Below are 24,508 nucleotides of genomic sequence, written 5' to 3'. Positions count from 1 at the left end.
AGTTCTGGTTGCCTAGCTCAGATGCAATATTACCAGCTAACAGTAAAGTTTTTTACCTCCCAGTAGACGATATTGTTAACTGAAGCTTGGAATACTGCTTAAGAAATACTGTTATCATTATCACACTATCAGATAGAAATAACATGTTTTATGCATCAGCAAATACTTTTCATTCTTTGTTGAGGTATAAAAATATTTTCCGACTTTTGCAAAAAAACAACATGCACTCTATAAAAGCTGCTTAAAAACTCAAAAAATGTTGTTCAGTCATTGACTGCCCTTAGAAAAAATGGTCCCAAAGATCACACTTCCTGTCCTCGAGACGATTCACGTGGAGTCCATTCAGCGTAACACTTTGCCCTTAAAAAAAATGGCAGCACCCTAATTTCCTCGCCCTCTTCCAAGATGGCTTCCTTGACAATCCTGGACCCTAAGCCTGGCTCCTCTTCCGGGGCTTGGCAGGGGGCGGGGTCCATTGAGTAACTTGCGTGCTGGAGCCCGCGACGGATGCGCGTATCAGGGCGCAGGCGCGGGGAGGGGGTTGGGAGGAGGGGAAGCGGCGAGTAAGATGGAAGATGAGGAGGTCGCTGAGAGCTGGGAGGAGGCGGCAGACAGCGGGGTAAGGAGGAGCCGCCGCCCTGGGGCAGGGCCGGGAGGGACCCGGCGTGAAGGAAGCCTCCAGGGAGTGGGTCTGAGGATGGTTATCCCCAAGGAAGGGACCCACACGCCGGGCCGGGGCTGGTGGAGAGGCCCCGGTCTCTGAGCTCTGGGAAGGCCTCTTAAAGGGGCCGCGTTCCATTTCTCCCTCCACCTTTGCCCGGTGCGCCTCCTTCCGTCCCCCGACGTGCGCGTCACTCGGGGCGCCCCACCCGCCACCCAAGGCCTCTTTTCTGGGCCCCCGCGCCCGCTCGCTCGCCGGGGCCCCTTTGACCCTTCCTTTCCCGTCGGACTCTCGCCTGAGGCACCATTTTATAAAGTTCATGTGCTTTGATGAGGAGCGACACTGTGTGTCGTGGTGGGGCGAAGCGGGTGGTGGTGGGGTGCGGACCGGGGCGGCATGCCGGTCTCCGCAGAGGGGCAGGAACGGAAATAGTCTCTGGGCCCCTCAACTCTCTACTAAAAATCCCCCACTGCTCTGCGCTCTCCGCCACGGTGGGCGAGCGTGGGTTTTTTCCTTTCAGTTTTACTCTGAGAGCCCGTTGCGGACAGGTCTCCCCAGGGGACTCCGCCCGAAAGACCCTCAGCCCAGCGGGCAGCCCGTCTCCCCGGGGACCCAGCCAGCGATCTGAGCCCAGAGGGAGTGTGCTCGCCGGGGGTCGAGACGGGCGGGGTGCGATGTGCAGCGTAACGTGGCCGCATTCCAGGGAAAAGAAGGGGAAATAGTGCTCGCCTTGCTTTGGGGAGTTTTCATTGACTTCCAGAAGCTGTAGGAAAGGAGCTTATCCCAAGCCGGAGCAGCCTAATTCTCTTGGGTCCCGGATTCATTGGGCCTTTTCAGCGTCTGTGGCTTCATGATGACCCGTGGGGAGATGGGGAGATGTCTTTTTTGGCCTCCTCGTGTTTGTGTCTGCTCAGGGCAGGCTCCAGTGACAAATACCTTAGCAGCGGTTCTCAACCTGGGGGTCGAACGACCCTTTCACAGGGGTCGCCTAAGGCCATCGGAAAACACATATAGAATTACATATTGTGTTTGTGATTCATCACTATGCTTTCATTATGTTCAATTTGTAACAATGAAAATACATCCTGCATGTCAGATATTTACATAACGATTCATAACAGTAGCAACATGACAGTGATGAAGTAGCAACGAAAATAATTTTATGGCTGGGGGCCAGCACAACATGAGGAACTGTATTAAAGGGTCGCGGCATGAGGAAGGTTGAGAACCACTGCCCTGGAGGTTTCCGAGCTGGGAGAGGGGCGTGGGAAGCCGGGTGTGCGAGGGCCGCACCGGAGCTGCGTTTCCCTCTGCAAGTGCCTTTCCGGGCGCTGGTCAGCTCGGGAAGAGGCCGAGAGAATGACCCTCGCAGCGGTGGGTGATTCCGGGAATGTGGACACTTGGCTTTGAAGTTTTTTTTCTGGTGGTTCAGCATTTCCCTCACTGGTGTGTGTTTGTCCACGTAGCATGATTGAGAATTTGAAGAATTCATGCGTTCAAAAAGTAGTTAGTACAGTTCTTAGGGACTGACTGTCGTCTTTGGAATTTGTCTTGAGTAAGGAGAGCAGTTGAAAGATGCTGCCGGGAGCAGCAGGTGACATCTGGGTGTTTATTCAGTGAACAAACATTTTTGAGTGTCTGCTGTGTGCCCGGCAGTGTGTGTGCTGAGCAGTGACTTTGTGCCAGAGAATGCAAAATTTCCGGTAGAGGCATCTATCGCCTACCACTCATAGGAGTGAATCATTCGGGCACCCCTCATTCCAGCCCTCTGCGGAAAAGCGTGGCCTGCATTTTGAATGTGACTCAAATGATCAATTTCTTGAGCATCTTAGCCTTTCTTTGTTTTCCTCCATCTATTTTTGAAGGGACATGAATTTCTCATATGAAAGGTGTAAGAAAATGGAAAACAAAAGTGAATGAAGGATTCAGAAAGTGGGGATTACTTTAGTTTTTAGGATGCGTAAGTTGCTTCGAGATCAGATAGCCCAGTACTGCATTTTACAGCTAACTACTAAACCCTAGAGATGTAAGGTGTAGCTTAAAAATTTCTGGTGCTTGTCCAGTATTCTTTCTACTATGTTTTACTTTAGTAAAACCCTTTAAAAGTTCTAGGTACAGAGATGGAACCCAAACCTTGCATCATTGAGCAGTCACTACCAAAATGCAAGATCTCTTATATTATCTGTTACTTACGTGAGCCATTGCAACAATCTGTAGAGGCACTATTCTCCTTTAAAAAAAAGATATTGATGAGAGAGAGAGAAACATTGGTTTGTAGTTCCACTTGTTTATGCATTCATTGGTTGATTCTTGTGTGTGCCCTGACCAGAAACCAAACCTACAACCTTGACATATGGGATAACACTGAACCAACTGAGCTAATGCACGGGGACCATTGTCCTCCTTTATGAACAAGTAAACTGAGTCTAGGCAGTAACCTGTTCTGCTCAAGGTCACGCAGATAATGAGTAGGGAAGCTGGGGTTTGACCCCAAGCCTGTCTGACTCCAAAGCTGGTTTCTTTCTCTAGTATTTTGCTGCCTGGGGACCCGGGGAAGACTTGAGAGTTGGGCATTAACTTTCATTTTTAATGTGTTTACCTCAGACTTATATTTGAAGGCTCTTTCTTTTTTAATGTTTTTATTGATTTTAGAGAGAGGAAGGGAAAAGGAGAGAGAGAGAGGAACACCGGTGTGAGAGAGAAACATCTATCAGCTGCCTCCTGCATGCCCCCTACTCGGGATCGAGCCTGAAACCTGGGCATGTGCCCTGACTGAGAATCAAACTGGTGACCTTTTGGTGCATTGGATAATGCTCAACTAACTGAGCAACACTGGCCAGGGCTGAGGGCTCTCTTGAATTTAATTCCCTTTTAAAAATCCACAAAGGGTCTTATAAATGTGCACTTTTGAAGGAGAGGAACCAGGGAGGGGGGATTGGAGGGGGTGGTACCCATCCCATCACTGGGAAACCAACTGACTATTACATGTCTATCAGTTGCATGTTTAGTCTTAACTTCAGGTTACCCTACCTCCCAATTGATATATGGTAATGAACATTAAGTTACTCCCTCCTTGCAAATACAAAACAAAACAACAACAACAAAAAAATCTGAGTCCTGACAGGTGTATGCACTGAAAGGTTGCTGATTCAATTCCCAATCAGGGCACATGCTCAGATTTCGGGCTCTATCCTCAGTAGGGGCTGTGCAGAAGGCAACCAATCCATGTTTTACTCACATCGATGTTTCTCTCACTCCCCCTCCCTTCCTCTTTCTCTAAAAATCAATAAAAATATTTTAATTTTTTTTTTTAATTCTCACATGAGGATATGGTGGTTTTTTTAAAAATATGTTTTTATTGATTTTTAGAGAGAGAGATAGAAACATCAATGATGGGAGAGAAACAGCATTGATCAGCTGTCTCCTGCATGCCCCATACTGGGGATTGTGCCCACAACTGGGGCATGTGCCCTGAACTAGTGACCTCCTGGTTCATGGGTCGATGTGAGTCACACTGGCTTGGCAGGATATGTTTTTATTGATGAGAGAGAGAGAGAGAGAGAGAGAGAGAGAAAGAAAAACATCAATCAGTTGCCTCCCATGTGCACCCTGACTGAGGATCGAACCCACAACCTAGCTATGTGCCCTGACCGGAAATCGAACCAGCAACTTTTTGGTGTATAGTATGATGTTCCAACTAACTGAGCCCACCCGGCCAGGACTGTTGACTAATTCTTCAAGTGAACATTCAAACTTTATAAAATCCAGAGACAGTTGTAACCCTTGAAAATAGAGGCTTTTGGTGATCCTTGTCCTTCACACAAAAATGTTGACATTATGTTAGAATTTCTCTCTTGTCAGGACACCTGAGGTCATTGTTTCCTGCATATCTTCAGAATACTCAGTACAGTACTATTGTGTCATTCCAGGAAGACTAAATTTGAGAAACATCCAAAATATTCTGTAAATAGGCAGCTTTTTGCTTTTAGTTAGTATGGTGAATGCTTCTCTAATATAAAATTGTGCCTTTACCTGTTTCCTCCCAAGGAGTTACATCCCAATCAAAGGACAATTCAAGAAACATAACTTAGGCCCTGACCAGTATTTCTCAGGGGATAGAGCGTCAATCTGTGGACCAAAGGGTTCCAGGTTTGATTCTGGTCAAGGGCACATGCCCAGATTGCGGGCTTGATCCCCAGTAGGGGCCATGCAGGAGGCAGGCGATTAATGATTCTCTCATATCATTGATGTTTCTCTCTCTCCCTCTCTTTTCCTCTCTGAAATCAATAAAATATGTTTTTTTAAAAGGGGGGGGGGAAGAAATATAAGTTAGGAAATGCTTCTTTTTTTTAATATATTTTATTGATTTTTTACAGAGAGGAAGGGAGAGAGATAGAGAGTTAGAAACATCGATGAGAGAGAAACATCGATCAGCTGCCTCCTGCACATCCCCCACTGGGGATATGCCTGCAACCCAGGTACATGCCCTTGACCGGAATCGAACCTAGGACCCTTCAGTCCGCAGGCGGACGCTCTATCCACTGAGCCAAACCGGTTTCGGCAGGAAATGCTTCTTTGAAAGTATACTGCCTTTGGGAGAAATGCAAATATAAAATTGAGTTAATATTGATTCTAACTCTAAATTGTGTCCTCTGTTTTAAGCACATCTCAGGGGACAAATAGAGCATTTTGTAATTGGAAGTTATCTTGGTGCTCGCCCCCAAAATTGTATCAACAGTTTGCTCTGTTTCTGTTGGTTTGAAGCTTTATTGTAAGTATCCTGTTGTTTCCTAGTCCATCTTGTTGGTAATGAGATAACCCAAGTATCCTGTTGTTTCCTAGTCCATCTTGTTGGTAATGAGATAACCCAGTCCTGGAGGAAGGCAGGTGGTACTTAAGTGAAATTGGATTGGTAATTACTGTAAAGCATTTTCTTGCATCTCAATAGTTGCCTTTTATTCTTTTTTACAAAGGCAAGTCTTGTAGCAATTAGAAGATAATCTTTTGGACTAAGAATTCAAATTTACTTTCTGCCTTCATTGAGCCAATCAGCTGAACTTTACCACATCATTGTATAGGTATAAGCCTGTAGAAGGTGTCAGTAAACATTGAATACCTACTGTGTCCCAGGCACTTGGGCACAGTCCAGTGGAGGGCCAGACAGGTAAGGCATCACCAACTTGGAAGATGAATAGATGGGGTACCATGGCTGGCATCTTGTAGAGAAGGTGATGCCTAAACTAAGATTCAAAGGACCAGTTGACTTAAGCAGTATTAAGTTTGGGAGGAACAGGTAGAGTGTAGTGCCGATGCCTACGTAGGCAAGGAGGCAGTGAGGGAAAGAATCCAGCATTGGGAGAGCCAGTATTTCCTTCTGGCTGGAGGGTAGGGTGTTGGCAGGGCTGAGTGGAAAGAGATGAGGCCAGAGAAGTATGCAGGGCCAGATTGGGAAGGGCCTCCTTGTACTTGGTTCTGGGGAGCTTGGGCTTTTCCTGAAAGCAGAGGGGACCTTTGAAGGCTTTTTTATTTTTTAATATATTTTATTGATTTCAGAGAGGAAGGGAGAGAGATAGAAACATCAATGAGGAGAGAGAATCATTGTTTGGCTGCCTCCTGCACGCCCTCCACTGGGGATCGAACCTGCAACCTGGGCATGTGCCCTTCACCAGAATCAAATCCAGTGCCCTTTAGTCCACCGGCCGACGCTCTGTCCACTGAGCCAAACCGGCTAGGGCTTTCTTTTTCGTTTTTAAAGCAGAGTAGTAATATAGTTAGATTTTAATGTAAGAGATAAGAACTTTGATTTACTTCTCTTTCTTTAGGGAAGAGGCTGTTCTCTCTGAAGCATGGCTACAACCACACTTAGAGGAGTCTTCAACACTGCCTGTAACTGCTGTCGTTATGGAATGTATACAGTAGCTGTGGGTAGTGGGCAATTAGCAGTTATTTCAGGGCTGCCTGGTGCTGATTTCCTTATGCCTGTCTTTGTAGTAAAGAAGGCACTTAAGATTTGTGTATCTGAAAGCACAAATCCTGAAGGAGCCATTTCTAAGCTGTTCCTGGTCCTTTTGGGAAGATCGAGTGCTAGAGACTGTGAAGTCCTCCACGGGGGCTTTCTATAAAGCAATTGGCCAGTTTAGACATGATTGTGTTAAGCAGTCTGTCCCTGGAGCTCTGGAAAAAGATCGGTTTTACTGTGATTTCAAAGAAAGGAGGATAATGGCTTTTCACTAGTAACTTCTCAGCTCTTTTCATTGAGGCTGCATGGGGGGGCCTGTTCCCAGCATGCTCTGACTGTCAAGAGAGCTGCCATGGTTGCTGTGAGTTAGAAATTTGGGCAGTCACAAGCCTTCTTGCTTTCCCTTCTATAACAGGAAAGCACTTAGTGGATTGTTTTAAAACTTTTGGTAAAATTCTGCAAGAGAAAGGTACTTTTATTTAGATCTGATGACTTCAACATACTCTTTCTTTCCACCTCTACACTGTGGTGCTCTCCTCCCTCCCCTGCCCCCGCCACACACACACACACACACACACACACACACACACACACACACCACCTTTACACTGTGGTGCTCTCCTCCCTCCCCTGCCCCCGCCACACACACACACACACACACACACACACACACACACGCAGTTAAACGGCAGTTTCTGGCTGTATCAGGTAGCTAGCCTTCACAAGGTGTAGTGTGTTCTTTCCTGCATACTTTCCCACCAGGAATAGAAAATTTTTCCTGTCAGGACAACTACTGACTTGTTGGTTTCCTAGGAGAAGATTGAGTTTAGCTACTGTATCTGTGGCCAAAATGCAGAAAGAACGGGTTTTTTAAAAAGTAGTAACTGTAGAGATTTCTCTGCCTAAGTGTTTTTAACTCTGCTAGCCTCTGCCGAGCATGCTTCCCTTTAATGTGAGGTCTATGCAGGATATTGTTGTGAAGATAAAGGTTAAAACCAACTACCACAAATGTTACTAATTACCACAATTAGCAACAAATCCCAATAGTGATACAGTGTGTAGATAAAGACTATTATCACTGAGGGTAGAATATTTCAAAAAGTCCCTCACAGTAGGTCTTCCTCTCCCCACACCAAAGCTTCCTTATAAAATGAACACAGGCAATAAGTAATTCTTTTCTAAAAGGAATAATAAATATGTACTGTTAAAATTACGTTCTTCAGGGGCATGGTCCTTAGAGGAGCTTGTACAGGGCCGTGATGACTGGAGCCTGGAAAGGCCAGAACTTCCACCACTCTTCATTGACTAGAGAGCCAGATTCCCACCCCTCATGTCCTGGCCTTCTTGGCTTATAAAAGCATTTGTGACCCTCCAGAGGTCAGTTGCTTCTGCTATCTAGTTGCACATCTCACTGGTGAATGGACATTGCCCATAAGCCTGCAAGCTCCCAAATCCCATAGGCCCTTTTTTATTGTATTTTTTCTTTTTCTTTATTGATTAAGGTATTACATATGTGTCATTATCCCCCCATTGCCCCCCCCCCACATTCATGCCCTCACCCCCCTGTTGTCTGTGTCCATTGGTTAGGCTTATATTTTATTGTTTTGTTTTGTTTTGTTTTTATTGATTTCAGAAAGGAAGGGAGAGGGAGAGAGAGATGGAAACATCAATGATGAGAGAGAATCATTGATCGGCTGCTTCCTGCATGCCCCACACTGGGGATCGAGCCCTCAACCAGGACATGTGTCCTGACAGGGAATTGAACTGTAACCTCCTGGTTCATAGGTCCATGCTCAACACAGAGCCACACCGGCCCCCACAGGCCTTTTTTAGATGGCATCTTGAGGGCTCATTATAGGCCAGGTAGACTGCAGTTTTACATTCATTATCCCATTCAGTCTCAGTGGTCTCATTGGGGTGTAGATTCTATTGCTCATAGTGTTTGGGAGAGGAAATCACAGGAAGTATTCCAGCCCTGGCTGTTGGCTTCACTCTTAGTGACTTTTTTGTTTAGTTTGTTTACCTCTGCTTCTCAGCAGATAATTACATAGTTAAGCGCTTTAGTATGCTTAGTTGTTAGTTCCTTTGAAGTATTGTTTGTTTCTCTTAGGCTTAAGCGTGACCCCTGCTTCTGTAGCCTGGATGATGAGCTGATTAAGTTTTGTGTCTCTTGAGGAACTTGAACTCAAGAGCCAAAAGGACAATGCTGCTTTTAGTTGTAATAGTAAGATCAGTGACTGCAAGCGAGATAGACACTGATTGAAATCTTGACCATAGATGGGAAATAACTTTTTAACTTCTGGCCAGTGGAAAGAGACAATATAAATAATTTCTGCTCCGCTCTCTTGAGAAGACTTAACAACTCTACGATCTTAGGACCTCTGTATCTATAGTTGCAGACTGGCAGCCCCTGGGTATTTGGCCTAAGATTCTGGGGGCTTATTTCTTAAGTATTGAATACCTTTACCTGGATCTCAGTTGCTCTCCTCTCCTCCGCAGCCCCTCTCTCTACCCCCTCCCATGCTACTGTCTGTTACCTATTGTGTCCTGTTCTGCTGGCTTTAGCCCTGGAGACATTGTTTGCTGTCCCTGCTGAGTACCTTCAATGACTGCACCCTTGGGTGTTTGAATAAAACCTAGTAGTGGGGAGAAGGTCTGGTGACTTTGTTCCATCCCCCAAATCTGTTTGTCTGTTTCTTATGGGAGAGGAGCCTTGCTGTCTTCATTTTATAAAAGATAGCAAGGGTTGCCGAAACCGGTTTGGCTCGGTGGATAGAGCGTCGGCTTGCGGACTGGAGGGTCCCAGGTTCGATTCCGGTCAAGGGCATGTGCCTGGGTTGCGGGCACATCCCCAGTGGGAGATGTGCAGGAGGCAGCTGATCGATGTTTCTCTCTCATCGATGTTTCTAGCTCTCTATCTCTCTCCTTTCCTCTCTGTAAAAAATCAATAAAAAAATATATTTAAAAAAAAAAAAAGATAGCAAGGGTTACTAGTCAATAATCTTTCTCCTCCATGGCAATAGAAATCAGAAGACTAGGTTCAGGGTTCAAATGCCAGGTCTGATTTTTGGACAAATCACTGCCTGCCTTTCTCTCAGCTTCATTTTCTCATTTGTAAAATTGGATGGATCTGCCTTGCCTGGTGTTGAGAGTTAAATAATGCATCATTCACAGGCAGATGAGTGTGAGGGACATTGTTCCCTTGCTCTCCATTCACTGACAGTGTGGCCTCTGTCCAGTTAGGGTGGGAAGTTCCTAAGACTGGCTGAGGGCTAATATACTGTTTCCGCTAAAAGTTGTATTACTTAGTGTTGTATGAAAACCAAAAGGGGAAAAACAGTAATGAACCTGAAGAAAGAGGAGCCCCATTAGACTTTATCCCCTATTTTATTCCAGAGGTAGGGCTCACCACCATTACTCCCACCCCTCCTCTGCTTCTTGTTTGTTTAGCCTCACCCGAGAATATTTTTTGCATTGATTTTTAGAGAGATTGGGAGTGAGGGAAAATGGGAGTGGGGGGTGGGGGGGAGAGATTGATCGATCAATGTAAGAGAGACACATCAATTGGTTGCCTCCCAAACGTGCCCCAACCGGGGCTAGGGACGAATCTGCAACCCAGGTACCTGCCCTTGATTAGAAATCGAACCTGCGACCCTTGGGTGCAAGGGCTGACATTCTAACCACTGGGCAATACCGGCCAGGCATGCTCCACTTCTTTAAGGTAAAGTTGGCTGTATGGATTCCCTGCCTCATGGAGACCCTTTGAAGAGTCACTCAAAGCAGAACAATACACTGTCTCAATATGGCAGTTACAAAGTTTTTGAGGCCCTCCAGCCTATGATACATCTAAATTGTTAGGCCTGTTCTCTGCTGAAGAATTACATCCTTGTGGGTACTCTTCATAGATTTAAGGTCTGGACTTCCGATTTCAGCTCCTGTGGTCTGCTCCTTGGCCTGGGTGCGGGCAGGCTGTATTACTTGTCAGCCTGTATCCTACCTTATTCATTCCTGTGGCACCACCAGCCACTCTTCCGAATGTTTTTCCTTTTCCCTTTTGAGGTTTAGGGTTCAGTTCTGTTGCTTGCTAGTTGAGAGGCTTTAGGCAAATCACTTAACTTCAGAGCATGCCGCAAGGCTGCTGTATATCCCAGGGGTTGTGGTGCGGATAAGAGGTGGTAAAGGGAGGACACAGTGTCTTCCTTACACATACCTCTGGCAGGTACTTGGAGAATGCTGCTGCCACCACCACTGCTGAGAAATTCCTAAGGCAGCCTTAGCTCTTATTTTGAATATGAATAGTGTCTCTGATTTCAGACCCAGATAGACCGATTTCATATTCTGGCTTCACAAATATTACTTTCTAGTCACTAAAGATGGACAATAAACAATAATGTTCTATTTATATATATACATATATGTGTGTACTATACACACACACACACACACACACACACACAATGAAGAAAAATAAAGCAGATTAAGGGCATATAAAATGACTGGCAGGGGTGCCATTTTGTAAAAATAAATGTCTGAGGCGGCCTCAAATAAAGATAGGCAAAGCGACCTGAAGGAAGTGAGAGTGCACGCTGCACAGAAGCTGGCGGAAGTGCATTCAGGCAGAGGGAGCTGCCAGTGCAAAGGCCCTCGGACTGGAGCATGTTTGTTTTACCTGAGGAACAATCGGGGCCAATATGATGGAGTGAATTTTATTTTACATGAAAATTACCTCAGTTATAAAAAAGGGGCTCCTAGCTGGTTTAGCTCAGTGGATAGAGTGTCGGTCCGAGGACTCAAGGGTCCTGTGTTTGATTCCGGTCAAGGGCATGTGCCTCAGTTGCAGGCTCCACCCCCAGCCCTGGTTGGGGCGTATGCAGGAGGCACCCAATCCATGTCTCTTTCCCTCCCTTCCACTCTCTATAAAAATCAATGGAAAAAGATCCTCAGGTGAGGATTAACAACAACAACAAAAAGTATAAAGAAATAGGTGAAATCAATTAAAATTTTCTTATTTTTTTAAATATATTTTTTATTGATTTCAGAGAGGAAGGGAGAGAGAGAGAGAGAGAGAGAGATAGAAACATCAACAATGAGAGAGAATCATTGATTGGCCGCCTCCAGCATGCCCCCCACTGGGGATTGAGCCCCCAACCTGGGCATGTGCCCTTGTCCAGAATCGAACCTGGGACCTTTCTGTTTGTAGGCTCTATCCACTGAGCAAAACTGGCCAGGGCTAAAAAAATTTTAAATATGTTTTTTTATTGATTTCAGAAAGGAAGAGGGAGAGAGATAGAAACATCAGTGAATGGAACCTTCAAACAGACTAACTTGAATATATATTAAAAAGTCAGCTGATGAATTTATGACCTAGATATCCCCTGTAGATCCTCTTGTCTCTCAACTTACGAATTCTACTTCTTTTAACTTACCCAATCATGTTTCTCAGGAGTTGAGTTAATTCTTTGAACCTTGTGATGATCTTGAAGCATCACTGTGGAATCAAACCTGGCGTGATGTGACTGGTGCTTTAGCCAGGGAGGTAGGGTAAGCAGGAGCACTGGCGATGGCCAGCCCTACCAGGCAGGACACTGCCACACCACTGACGTAGAGAAACAAGACAGGGATGAAGCAGAATTGAACTAACCAATGTGAGAGTTGTTTAGAAAAGTCTCTATGGATTGTACATCTGAACTTGAAAATAGCCAGTGATGCATTTTAAAGGTACAAGGACCTTCCTTCCTTCCTTCCTTCCTTCCTTCCTTCCTCTCTTTCTGTCTTTCTCTTTCTTTTTTAAAATATATTTTTATTGATTTCTGAGAAGAAGGGAGAGGGAGAGAAAGATAGAAACATCAATGATGAGAGAGAATCATTGATTGGCTGCCTCCTGCACATCCCACACTGGGGATCCAGCCCGCAACCCAGGCATATGCCCTGACTGGGAATCGAACCGTGACCTCCTGGTTCATAGGTTGACGCTCAACCACTGAACCACGCCAGCCAGACGAGACCTATCTGGTAGTTTTAGACCAAATCCCATCCAGATGCGTGGTGTGGGAGACATAGGTGCTTTGCTGGGGAGACCGCTCTCCCAGGAGACCCTGTCACAAGCAACCCTGTAGCCAAGGGAATGGGTGCTGATGTCCTGTCCAAGAATTAAAGCAATTAGGACCAGCATGGGCACTGCCTGCTATGGTGGAGTTCAGGGCCAAGCTGTGTTGGAAGTTATTTCTGTCTTCTGTTGCTTCACAGGATCTTCATTTTTCTTTTCTTCTTCTTTTTTAAAATATGTTTTTATTAATTTTGGAGAGGAAGGGAGAGAGAGATAGAAACATCAATGATGAGAGAGAATCATTGATCGGCTGCCTCCTGCATGCCCTCCACTGGAGATTGAGCCCACAACCCAGGCATGACCAGGAATCGAACCATGACCTGGTTCATGGGTCGACACTCAACCACTGGGCAACACCGGCCAGGCTACTTTTTTCTAAAATGGTGGCATTGTGTTCATCAGGACCTGTCAGGCCCTGGCTCTGAGAGTCAGCCTTGTTCTACTCTCAGGGCTCATGTTTCTTCTGCAGAACCCCTACTTGTAGATGTGTGCTTCCCAATTTGGGAGAGCTGGACAAGGCCATATGAGCCTGTGGGACATAGTGGTTCACACAGCGCAAGAGGATTCCCTATTCCTTGAGTCTGAGAGAAAAATCAGAAAATGTCATCTTCTGAATTGCCAACTGACAAAGGCAAATTATCTGAGAGAAGCTACATAGTAACTATTGCTGATAAAAAGGGGTTATTTTCTAACTCAGCTGGTGCCTCTTAGACTTCCATTCACTACAAGATGACTGGATTCTTAGGGGTCTGTTAGTTGCATTGGTGACCAGAGGATTCTGGTTATCAGAGAGGGGTGCGATGGTGGAGTAGGACTTTGCTCCTTTGGCACCATGGAGGAGGCCCTGCGGAGCAGGCAGCAGCAGGTCAGGCACCCACTCCCACCACCATAGTGTAAGAGGTGCAGATTTAGGTTCGTTCACTGTCTCTTGTGAGATTGGCTAGTTTGAATCAGTCCCTAGGGCTTCATCACCCCTGGGTGAACTGATAAAATCTGTTTCTTGAACATTCAGGTCTGGACAGGACATCTGTGATGGTGCTGTACTTGCTGTACTTTGTACTTTGCCTGTTTATTTCTCTTCTCTCCTTACCTTTTTTCATCCATCTCTTGCTATTGCAGGAGCGACCCTGCCATTGTAATCTGCCTGCCCTTGCAGGTACATTCCTATTCTCTGTCTCCTTCGTTCCTCTTGAAGATTGTGGCTATGTTACAAATTAGGCTGTTTGAGGAGTCCCCAACCTTGCTCTTCCCCTCTTATGCTTCCATCCCCTAACTTTTGCCAGAGGCTCACACAAGCATCATCACTGCAAGGTTAAGGTCAGCAGCAGGCAGTGAAGCTGTGCTTTTTCCTCAGGTGAGTTGAATTTGCAGATATTGACATCTGCTATCATTCACCTTGCGGCTGTGGCCTCTCCTTTCCTCCCGCAAGGTACTTCATGATATCCTGCCTCCACTCTTTCCTCTGGTTTCGCTTTTTCTCTCAGATCAAGAAGTAGACCTCTCATTTTTGTAGAGGGGTAGCCCCACAGGGCAAGTGATACCTGTGTTTGATAACAGATCTTTTGTTTAGGGTTTTGACCCAAGGATAGGAGGCCACCCACTTACCAAAGCACAGAGCACTCCTTCGCTTCTGCAGTGTGCTCAGTGCTACTTGGCAAAAAACAGAGTCTTCCCAGGAGAAGCCATAGGAAGTCAAACTTTTTTAGCACCTTGCCTCTGATGTGCTTATGCCCTGACACTTGCCTTGTGCCGTGTGACCCTCAGAGCAAAGAGTGATGAGCTTATGGCTTTCTTTCACTAGCCATGGAGGTTCAGCTTCTAACACAGGAGGAGCCTTGACCTTGGGCTGGGGCTCTGTGCATCCTTGTAAAAGGAGAAGGTGCCCTTCCGTAGTACGATTCCTTGTTGGGGCCCACTTCTAGATGCTTCCTCACAAAACACTGAGGACTCTTTAATCCCATCGGACTGTTTGCATCTGGAGAAGATGGATATTCTCCTTGTAGTGCACACTGTCGGAGAGTTTCCATTCGATCCAGCTCTTCAGAGAACGAGTCCGAGAGCAGATTAATTGCCAGTCCTTATCCCAGTAGAGAACGGACTGACTCATGATACCTGGATAGACTCCAGAGCGAGATGCAGTGCCCTCTCCCGCTGCTGGCAGAACACTCCCTCTCCTGCTTGGACGGCTCTGAGCTCACTGGTATCCAGTGACCATCTGGAAATGGCAGGATCAGCTTTCCACCAGAGCTGCCGGTTTATATGCCACTCTAATCTGATGGAAGAATTCCTCAGCTCTGATAACCTGTCCTGTCTGATGGGTTGGAGTTTGATGGGAGTGTTAGTTATCAGTGTGCCAGGGGCCAGTGTGGAATTCAGGGGAGAGGAGGGAGTGAGGATCCGTGGCTTTACCAGCATTTCCATGGATTTGAGCAATTGTGAGCAGCATCGGGTAGGGCTCCAGAAGCTTTAGTTCTAGGGCTACCTCTTCGGTGCCTCATCTGTGACCTTGGGTAAGTTCCTTGACCTCTCCGAGCCACATCACCCTCATCTGACAAACATAAAAGCTACTTTGTCTATCACACAGGGTTGGTGTGAGCAGAAAATGAATGGGAAAGTGTATGATAACCATAAAGTATCATATTGACGTAGGCATTACTTTTATTTATTTTTTTAAATATATTTTTATTGATTTCAGAGAGGAAGGGAGAGGGAGAGAGCGATAGAAACATCAGTGTTGAGAGAGAATCATTGATTGGCTGCCTCCTGCACGCCCCACACTGGGAATCGTGCCCGCAACCCAGGCATGTGCCCTTGACTGGAATCTAACCTGGGACCCTTCAGTCTGCAGGCCAACGCTCTATCCACCAAGCCAAACCAGCTAGGGCGTAGGCATTATTTTTAAAGCCAGTAGTTTTATATTACATGCCAAGGATGCTGGTCATGTTCTAGTTTGGGGACAGAGGCACCTTTACTTAGAAACGGCCCATCTGCCCTCTTAAAGGGCTTTTCTACACTCAGGTTCCATTTCCTGGGTCTGGGCAGATTCCCTATTTTCCCTAGGACCTTAGAAAGGAAAGGTGATGAGGCCCCTCAAATTGAGCTAATGTAATGTGTATTTTACCACCGTTTTAAAAAAATCAGCTAATGTATTGGGCCCATTTGCCTATATGTCTTATTTGGCCCTCACAGTGATATTGAAAGCAAGAGTTCATGTAGCAAAGTTTAAAAATGTATAGTTTTCCCTTAAAATCTTGATAGGTTTCCTAAAATAGCAGAGCAAGTGCTCTTTAGTGCGTTTGTAGCTAGCCCCTTCACTTCCCCACTGTGCTCCCTACGTACGGAGTTCGGAGTTCGGTTACTGGCCTGTGGAGGCATTTAGTGTTAACCCTGTTAAAGGTATCTCAGGGAGCCTAAACCCCTCACATGGCAAACTTTGCATTTTGTGGAGGAACTTGAATAGGCAGTGTCATTTTTAGATTGGAGCAAAGTGATACATTGTGAAACTTTAAAACCATAAGTTATTTGTGGTAAGCCTTGAAAAGCCCTTAAAAGGTAATGGACATTAGACTAAGGTAAGACAATATTTACTTAGGCAATATCACTGGTATTAATTTTGAAAAAAACTTAGGAGAATTATAGTTCTGACAAACTGTGCTTTGGCATAGATTTTCTCTGAGTGTCTGTCAGTTCACAGAAAACGTCCAGGCCATTCCCTGACTCTAGGTGCCCCTTTTTCATTCTGTCAGTAAACAGTCACTGGGTACCACCCTGTGTTACAAGTTTGAGTGAGAGGTTTTTCATTCTAGAGGTTTCCTAGCCAGAGGGTTCATGGTACCTACCCTCAGAATATAGTCTGCTGTGCTTGCCTAAATATATTTTGGGTCTTTCATAAAACAAAATATTTTAAACAACTTAACACCAATCAAAATGAGTATCATTGTCAGACTGGATTTAAGTCTAGGTTCATGTTGTTCATAGGAGACAAAAATAAGGACATTGGAAAGATGAAAACTAAAAGAGAAACATATTCCAGGGGAATACTAAACAAAAGAAAATGGGCACAGTTTTATTAATACTAAACAATAGATTTATTTTTAGAGAGAGAAACATTGATTTCTTGTTCCACTTACTTATGCATTCATTGGTTGATTCTTGTATGTGCCCTGACTGGGGATCGAGCCTGCAACATTGGTGTATCGATCGGGTCAATGAGCTACCCAGCTTAGGCCTAAACAATAGATTTTAAGGCAAAAATGATCACTTCATAATAATAAACTGTTTAATTTACTGGAAAGAATAATTCCTGGTCCTTCACATAGTCAGTAGTTCAAACAAATTAGTAAGAATTTAGAAGATTTGAACCATACACTTAACCAGCTTGAACTGCACCTATAACTGCAGAATACAGTCATTCTCAGGACATGTAGAGCATATGGGCCATTCACTCACAATCTCAGCAGATTTCAAAGACTGTACTAAGGCAGTGATTCTTAAAATTTTGCAAGTAATATACTCCTTTGAAAAGCCCATGTATCTTATAAGTTAGGGTTTCTGAACTTCAGCACTACTGACATTTGGGACCAGATAATTCTTTGCTGTGGGGGCTGTTCTCTCTATTATAGGATTTTTACAGCATCCCTAGCCTGTATCCTCTAGATGCCAGAAGTACCACCCTTCCAGTAGTGACAACCCAAAATGTCTCCAGACTTTGCCAAACTTGCAAGGTTGGTTGGCACTATCAACCTTGGTGGAGAATTGGTGTTACAGATCTTCTCTCCAGAGAAATACATAATTTTGCATACAATTTCTTCCCTCTCCAGTATCTAGATCAGTGATTCCCAGGTGATTCTAATGTGCAGCCAAGGTTGAGAACCACTGATCTAGATGGTCTTGCTCTCACTGAAGATAGTTTAGTTGGGAAGTTTTGTAAGAAAAAGCAGCGGGTCAACCAAGGAGCCTGGACGTCTGGTCTGTGCTCTTTCCACAGCGTCCAGTGTGTAGGCTTCATGGAGTTCCTGGTGCTGAGGGTCTGAGGCTTGAGACTGCCATGGAGTTCCACTTCTGTTTTGTTCTAGGCCTTTTGCTAGGTGCTAATTACAGACAATTCATATCCATGACAGTGAAAAAAAATAAAATGTGATGCATGAAGGAATGAAAAAGGGAGACCTTATCTCTGAGGAGCAGGCAGTTTAACTATATGGGACCACAGACCTTACAAAGGAGAGGTGGACAGCCAAGCTGGGTTTTGCAGGATAAAAAGGAGTTTGCAAGGGGGAGGACATTGCAGGCAGGTGGACCAGCACCCTAGGTTCTGGGGGTTAGTAAGAGCTCAGTGTTGCTGTGGTGTAAAAAAGAAACAAAAGATAAAGAAAGGTTTGGGTGAGGTGTGCTTAGGAGCTTGGACTTGATCAGTCAAGTAGTTGAAGTATTTGAAGTGGGGAAGTGACACCATCAGACGTGTTTGAAAAGGTGGTTTGAGTGGCTCTGTGAAGGACAGCGGGGAGGCTAGGAGGCTCGTGGAAGGCAATGCGAAGAACCCAGCTGAGTGATGAGGCCTAGAACTGTCACTGCGGCTGTGGGAACGGAGGGAGATGAACCCGCAAGGAGTCAGGTCCCCAGACCCCAGAGTTTAGTAAAGGGAGCTCCACATCCATTGTTTCGAAGGCCACAGTCATGTCCCTGGCCAGAGAGGACACTGCCCTTAGCTCTGAAAATAAAGGCGTAAGTTTTTATTTGAGAGAGATTTTTTTCCACTTTTTATATACATTTTTTTCCTCTAGGAAATAGACAGACGGTTGGAAAAAAAACTGAAGATCACACAAAAGGAGAGGTAAGGCTACTGTCTGGTCTGAGGACTCATGCTCTCTGCCTTCTGAGAGCCGGGCAGTCAGTGGTGGTCTCCAGCTGGCCCTTAGGGTTAGCAGGTCAGGCTCTTGGGCAGTGAATCCTTCCCTCAGCATGTGGTGGCTTGAGGTTTGGGAGTGAGGCTGGAGTTTCCTCCCTCAGTGTGCACCGTGTGAGGTGGTTTGATGAAAGTGGGCAGGTGACAAATCAGAAGACTTGGGTGTAGGCTTGGCTCTGCTCCCCATTGCTCTGATGTTTGGGACAATCCCCCCCACCCCCACCCCCGGTCTGGACATCAGTTTCTTTCTCTCTACCATGAGGTTGGACAGATGATTTCTCTGGGCCTTCTGTGACTTGGTGGCTTAGGGCGTTATGGGTATCCTGGAAGAAAAGATTCTCAGAACTTCTTAGACCTTGAGGGATAGCTTCATCCCCCAGCTTCAAAGCAAAGGCAGTGGGTTTCCAAAGCAGGTGGAAGGTGACTTCAGCAGTCTGTCTTTGGGCTCAGGTAACCTGCCAGCTTCCCACAGGGACAAGGGAAGGAAGGAGGAAGAGAGGGCCTCTCTGGACTTGCCTAATGGGCTGCACAGATATTCCCCACCTGCCTGCCCAACAGCTTTCCTGGTTCCCTTCCTCTTAGATCAGATTGCTCGCTCCTTGTCTGTCCGCTCTTCTCAGCAACTACACTAACCCCTGGTTACAGTCCCCTTGCCATGCCAGTCCTGTCCTGCCCAGAACTTACTGTAGTTCCCCTGACAGCAGCTGGGCTCCTCCAGTGCCTACCCCTCCTGACAATCAAGAGTCTACTGACAGCCCCGTGGGCTGTCCGGTTCTGAAGAGAAGCTAGTTGACGGCTCTGGGAGGATCTTGGTGGCTGTTAAAGGGTGGTCATTCCTGCTTGGATCCCTTTCCCCTGTTGCTTTTGTTTCTTTTCCTTCCTATGTTGTTTTCCACCTCTCCTTGTGGACACATCGCCTGATGTGCACATCCACCAGCCTTGGACAATGCTCCCACTGCCAAGCGCTGTTTCTGGGATCGTCCTTCACCCCACCCCCGCCGCGTGCAGCATACCAGAGCGCCCCGGTGAGGGAGGGGTCTCTGCTCAGGAGCTCTTCTGAAGAGGTGATCCAGTTGTTTGGTGTAGCTTGTCTCTGGGAGGCACAAGTCACCAGAAGGCTGAGGCAGTTTGGTAAATCCTGTCTTGGTGCCAGGCAGGGATGGCGGAGCGGGCTCCTTGGTAGTTTGGTTTGAGCACATGTGGTGGGAGACCTTGTTGGGAGTAAACACTTTGCTGACCCCAAGCTAAGGGGCTCCCACCACACCAGCCTGTTAACACTCTGATCTGTGTAGGGAAGTTGGGATTTTAACAGAAGTCATTGGATTTTGGACCTGAAATATTTTGCCACAGGGGCCATGTAGTGGTTGATGTAATTGTAATGAACATGAATAGAAGTCCAAGAAAATGAGACGGTGTTCCAGCCCTCTTGGTCTGGGGTTAGGTCTCAGGAGCAGACCTGTGGATTGTGTGAGCTTATGGCAAGGTTGCTCTTTGAGAAACCTTCCTCAGGAATGAGAATTCTGATGTCTGGTCAGAGACCAGAGAATAATGAATAGAAATAGGAGGTGGAAAAAAGTAAAAATAAATTAAAAACGGGGCAGGGGGGAGAAATAGGAGGTGTAGGAGGAGAAAAGTGATCAGGAATGGGTGTGGGACATGGATGGGGCCTCTTCAATCAAGGATAGGAGTTGTGAAGCTGTGTTTGCTCTTTGTCAGCAGGAAATCCAAATCTCCTCCCAAAGTGCCCATTGTGATTCAGGACGATAGCCTTCCCACCGGCCCCCCCCCACAGATCCGCATCCTCAAGAGGCCCACCAGCAACGGTGTGGTCAGCAGCCCCAACTCCACCAGCAGGCCAGCCCTTCCTGTCAAGTCCCTAGCACAGCGGGAGGCAGAGTACGCAGAAGCCCGGAAGCGGATCCTGGGCAGCGCCAGCCCCGAGGAGGAACAAGAGAAACCCATCCTCGACAGGTGAGTGTAGCTGGCAGGGCTGACTGTGGACCACCCCACCAGGCCACGGGGAGGAGGAGGAGGGGTAGAGGAGGAGGAGAAGAAGAGAGCTTGGCTGCAAGCCATTGTCTCTCTAACTATTCACTTGGCAGAGAAGAAAAAGTCCATTTCCTTTAGTCTTTCATAGTAATATCAGTCACCCATTAACCACATGATTTGCAGAGAAGCAGGACAAAAGCAATGGCAGGAGCTGGCTCACTCTATTGAGCTTTGGGTTAGGAGTCTTTACCTTGGCCCAACGCTCTGGAAAGTCTGTGCTCATGGTTCTGCGAAGGATGTACTTACTGTCCATGGTCACTGCCTCTGGACAGCGTGGCCCTTGAGCACTCCCCCTGCCTCCAGATGAATGATGGTGAGTCAGACCCGGGGGACGAGTGCTACAGGTGCCAGAGGTGGACATGGGCCACCTGCCCCATTGAGGAGCTTTCCAGCCTGGAGGTGCTCCGAGTCCACTTGCCAAAGAAGCAAGCTCAGGAAGCCAGAGTTGGCTCATAGCCATTGTGACTTCTGCCCCAGCTGCAGGGGTGATTGGTTTTAAGATTTGGGGTCCTCTTTTCAATCCTTTTTCAGGCCTCCCTCTGATCTTCTTCCCTTCAGGCCAACCAGGATCTCCCAACCCGAAGACAGCAGGCAGCCCAATAATGTGATCAGACAGCCTTTGGGTCCTGATGGGTCACAAGGCTTCAAACAGCGCAGATAAATGTGGGCAAGAAAGAATGCTGCCGCCGTCACCACCTCCTGGGTCGTCCGCCACGGGTCGCACTGCCGTGGCAGACAACTGGACTTGAGCAGAGGGAAGGACCTGATTAACTTGCACTGTGATCCCTTTTGCTCCTCCCACTGTGACCTTGAACCCCATGCACTGTGACCTTCCCCTTTTCCCCCTTCCCACTGTGATTGGCATGTCTACAAGGGCTGTCCCAAGTCAATGGAAAGGGAAAGGATGGGGGTTAGGGGACCTAAGAGAGTCAGACAGTGCCACTTGGCCACTTGGGGTAAAGCCAGTGCCAGCAATAACAGTTTATCATGCTCATTAATTTGGGATTTCAAAACAAATGAGAACTCCCATCCACCCACCCCCAAGTGCATGTCTTCGTCACTTAAAAGCAAGTTCCATTTGAAAATTATCCTTTCTTTTTTTCTTTTCTTCCTATTTTTGTTTGTTTATACAAATACTGATTTGCAAGAAAAAGTGCATGGGAAGGGTTTTAGCAGTTTAATGAATTTTTAATTAAGAAAGGGTAGTTTGGTAGTCTACTTAAAAATGTTTCTGGGAAATTTACTAGAAACATTAACCAATAGGTTTTTGGTGAGCTTAGCTTCTGTATTCCTACTGCCGCCCAGAAAAGGGGCAGGGCTCTGTAGCCGCCAGGACAGATGAGCACCCCATGCCTATACCTCCCTCCCCCCAGCTAAGTCCCAGGGCATCATGGCCCTACCTGGAGACTGGGCTCGTTCTATAGGCTCAGAGAGCCTGGGGAGGGTGCCAACCCCACCTCTAGTATTTTGGGAGACAGGGAAAGTGAAGAGACTTTCCCTTCCCAATCCCCTCAGGGTGGTTTCCCTACCAGCCAGGCTTGCTACTTCTAGAAGAGAGCAGGGAGTGAGACTGCACTCCTGAGCTTAGAAGTAAATGATGCGAGGCTTGCTCAGTATTTTGCTGTCAGCACAAGGAAAGCCAGGAGAGAGTCTGGCTCCAGGGCTCAGCCTCCTGCCTAGTGCGGTCAGAAGGTGTCTGTGGAGTGCCATCTCCAGTGATGGCAGCAGCTCGGCAACGATAGCTGGTACATTTCCTTTGTGAAATCACTACCTTGGGAGCACACCATTCTGAACACATATGGGGAAAGACAAGCTGTGCATTGCAGATTGGTGATGACAGACTGGTTCCCCACAGTCCTAGGCTACCCTTCACCCTTTTTCCAGAGCAAGGGCCTGGAATGAAGGCAGTTTCCCCTCTGTCCCTGGAGCCTAGGGATTTGCTTTGGCTCCTTGAGGTGGAAGAGACGAGGAGGGCGGCTGCCCAGAGCAGCTCTGTGTGTGTCCAGCCTGGCCCTCTCAGGCTTTCTCTGGTCTCTTCTGTTGCACTGCGCCTTATTCCCCAGCCGGCCAGCCAGCCAGCCTCCCACTCAGTGGATGAGTTTTGGAGTGGCGGGTGTGATGTTTTTGTGATGAGGGCAGCTTGTGGTGGCCAAGGTGGCAAGCTAGGTTTTGGAGTCTCACTCTACCTTTGGTTCCCCTGGCTCTTGGCCTTGCCCTGTGGGAATGTAGGCCTGTGGGAATGCAAGCCATGTCCCACTCCATTTGCCCTTTAGAAGGAAGGGCCAGCTGCCAGTGAATCAGCAGCTAGTCCGCAGCACAGTCTCGTAACTGTGTGAAGCCAGGTAACTGTCTCCGAGCAGAGCTGGAACAGAGAGCTTCAGTCAGTAAGAACCTACAGGTTGTTGAGTTGTGACCGTAGACTCTTCTGGCAGGGAATTACCTCCAGGCGTGGGCAAGGGAGAAGGCTGATTGCTGTCTTGATAGTTCCACTGCCCTGACCAAGTTTCCTCATTCTAAATGTGTAGTGTCCATCCCTCATGTAATAGTGGTTTCTGGCCCAAAGGGAGAAGGGCGCAGAGGTAGGCCAGATGGAAAGGCCAGAAGTGCTGATTGCCCAGCCATTGGACCACCTGTTCTTGCCCCCGCCCCTAATGGAGCCAGCGGGAAGACTGGCTGATGGGTGTCTGTGGATGAGGATATAGTAGGGACTGGTGCTCCCACCTCCCTCTGGCCAAAGATGGGGCTCTGCCCACTGTGTGCCTGTACCTCCTTGGCTTCCCAGATGGAGAGGTAGCAAATTTTTTAAAAAGAAAAACGAAAACAGTGAACTGTTGTGTTGGGGGAGGTAGGAAGGGAGATGGGAGAACGGTTTGGGGTGGTGTGTGTGTGTGTGTGTGTGTGTGTGTGTGTGTGTGTGTGTTGGTAGTTGTCTGTAACTTTCCTTAAGTGCTTTTTTTTTTAACTTTTTTAAGTAAGCTGCGGGCTTTGGCTTAGAAAACCCCGGGGGGGTGTAGGGGGCAGAAACCTGAGGCTGCTGCCCTTTATCTGCCTTCATGGTACTGTCCCTTTCCCCCAGCTCCTCCCTGACCCCATGAGCCAGGCCTCAGACCTTCCAGCTAACTGCTTCCCATGAGCCACTACTCTGTTGTCAGCCTATAACCAAAGGAGCTGGGGGTCTGGGCCTGGTGACCAACCCTTCTCAGCCCACTCAATCAGGGTGCTCCCCACCTGCAGGCAGGAGGCAACACCCTATCTGCTACCATCAGCCCCTTCCAGAGCCCACTGCCCTGCCCTGCCCTGTCCAGTCCAGCCATACCCTGCTCTGCCCCATCTGGGGATGCTCTGCTCAGGGATGGGCCGGTAGGGCTACCCCAGCCTCCCTGCTAAGCAGAGACTCTGGAAACCTCTGGGGTCCTGTTTTCTGGCCATGTGATTCCAAGGGTGCACATGGGCCCCTTGGGTGTCTGAACAGAAGGGCATGGGAGGGAGGGCTGCACCCCTGCAGTCCTGCTCTGCTGATCTAGCGGGCAGCTGCCCACCCCACCCCGCACCGCGGGCTCCTGAGTCGGCAGATTAAGCATTTTATAAATTGTATTTTAAATACATGTTTTAAACTTGTCAGAGCCTTGTCCTCATTTCAGTCCCTGGCCTCCTAACTTCTTGCTGTGGCTGCTTATTTAACCACTGGGAGCTACCTCTGCTCGGTCCCAGGGAGGGGCTCGCTCTCTGTTAGAGAAGTAGGTCTGAGGTGGTATGTGTGTTGGGGGGTAAGGACCCACACCCTTAGGCTCCAAGGGAAGGGGACCCCTAGGCCCTGGGGCTCTGTTGGTG

At 47.3% G+C, this 24,508-nt stretch overlaps 1 protein-coding gene across 3 annotated transcripts; it reads left to right on the top strand.

Annotated features, from left to right (window-relative positions):
- Nucleotides 1–545: 545 nt before the first annotated feature.
- On the top strand, nt 546–24,296 carry SZRD1 (SUZ RNA binding domain containing 1). Of its 3 annotated transcripts, XM_081086474.1 has the most exons (4): nt 546–619; nt 18,507–18,556; nt 20,345–20,599; nt 21,236–24,296. In XM_081086474.1, exons 1-4 carry the CDS (start codon nt 569–571, stop codon nt 21,336–21,338), a joined length of 459 nt encoding a protein of 152 aa, XP_080942600.1. In that variant the 5' UTR covers nt 546–568; the 3' UTR covers nt 21,339–24,296. The 3 variants fall into 3 exon arrangements, with proteins under 3 accessions (XP_080942600.1, XP_080942602.1, XP_080942601.1); XM_081086476.1 differs by lacking the exon at nt 18,507–18,556 and having other exon boundaries at nt 550–619; nt 20,348–20,599; XM_081086475.1 differs by lacking the exon at nt 18,507–18,556 and having other exon boundaries at nt 550–619.
- Nucleotides 24,297–24,508: the final 212 nt, after the last annotated feature.

Source organism: Myotis nattereri, assembly GCF_964212035.1.
Source record: "Myotis nattereri genome assembly, chromosome: 3".
Classification (NCBI taxonomy): Eukaryota; Metazoa; Chordata; class Mammalia; order Chiroptera; family Vespertilionidae; genus Myotis; species Myotis nattereri.
This window is presented reverse-complemented; position numbering and strand designations above follow the sequence as displayed.

Coding starts and splice junctions, on each gene's coding strand:
- SZRD1 (XM_081086474.1), top strand. CDS start 569: ATGGAAGATGAGGAGGTCGCTGAGAGCTGGGAGGAGGCGGCAGACAGC. Junction 18,557..20,344: donor AAGATCACACAAAAGGAGAG/GTAAGGCTACTG, acceptor GCTCTTTGTCAG/CAGGAAATCCAAATCTCCTC. Junction 20,600..21,235: donor GAGAAACCCATCCTCGACAG/GTGAGTGTAGCT, acceptor TCTTCCCTTCAG/GCCAACCAGGATCTCCCAAC.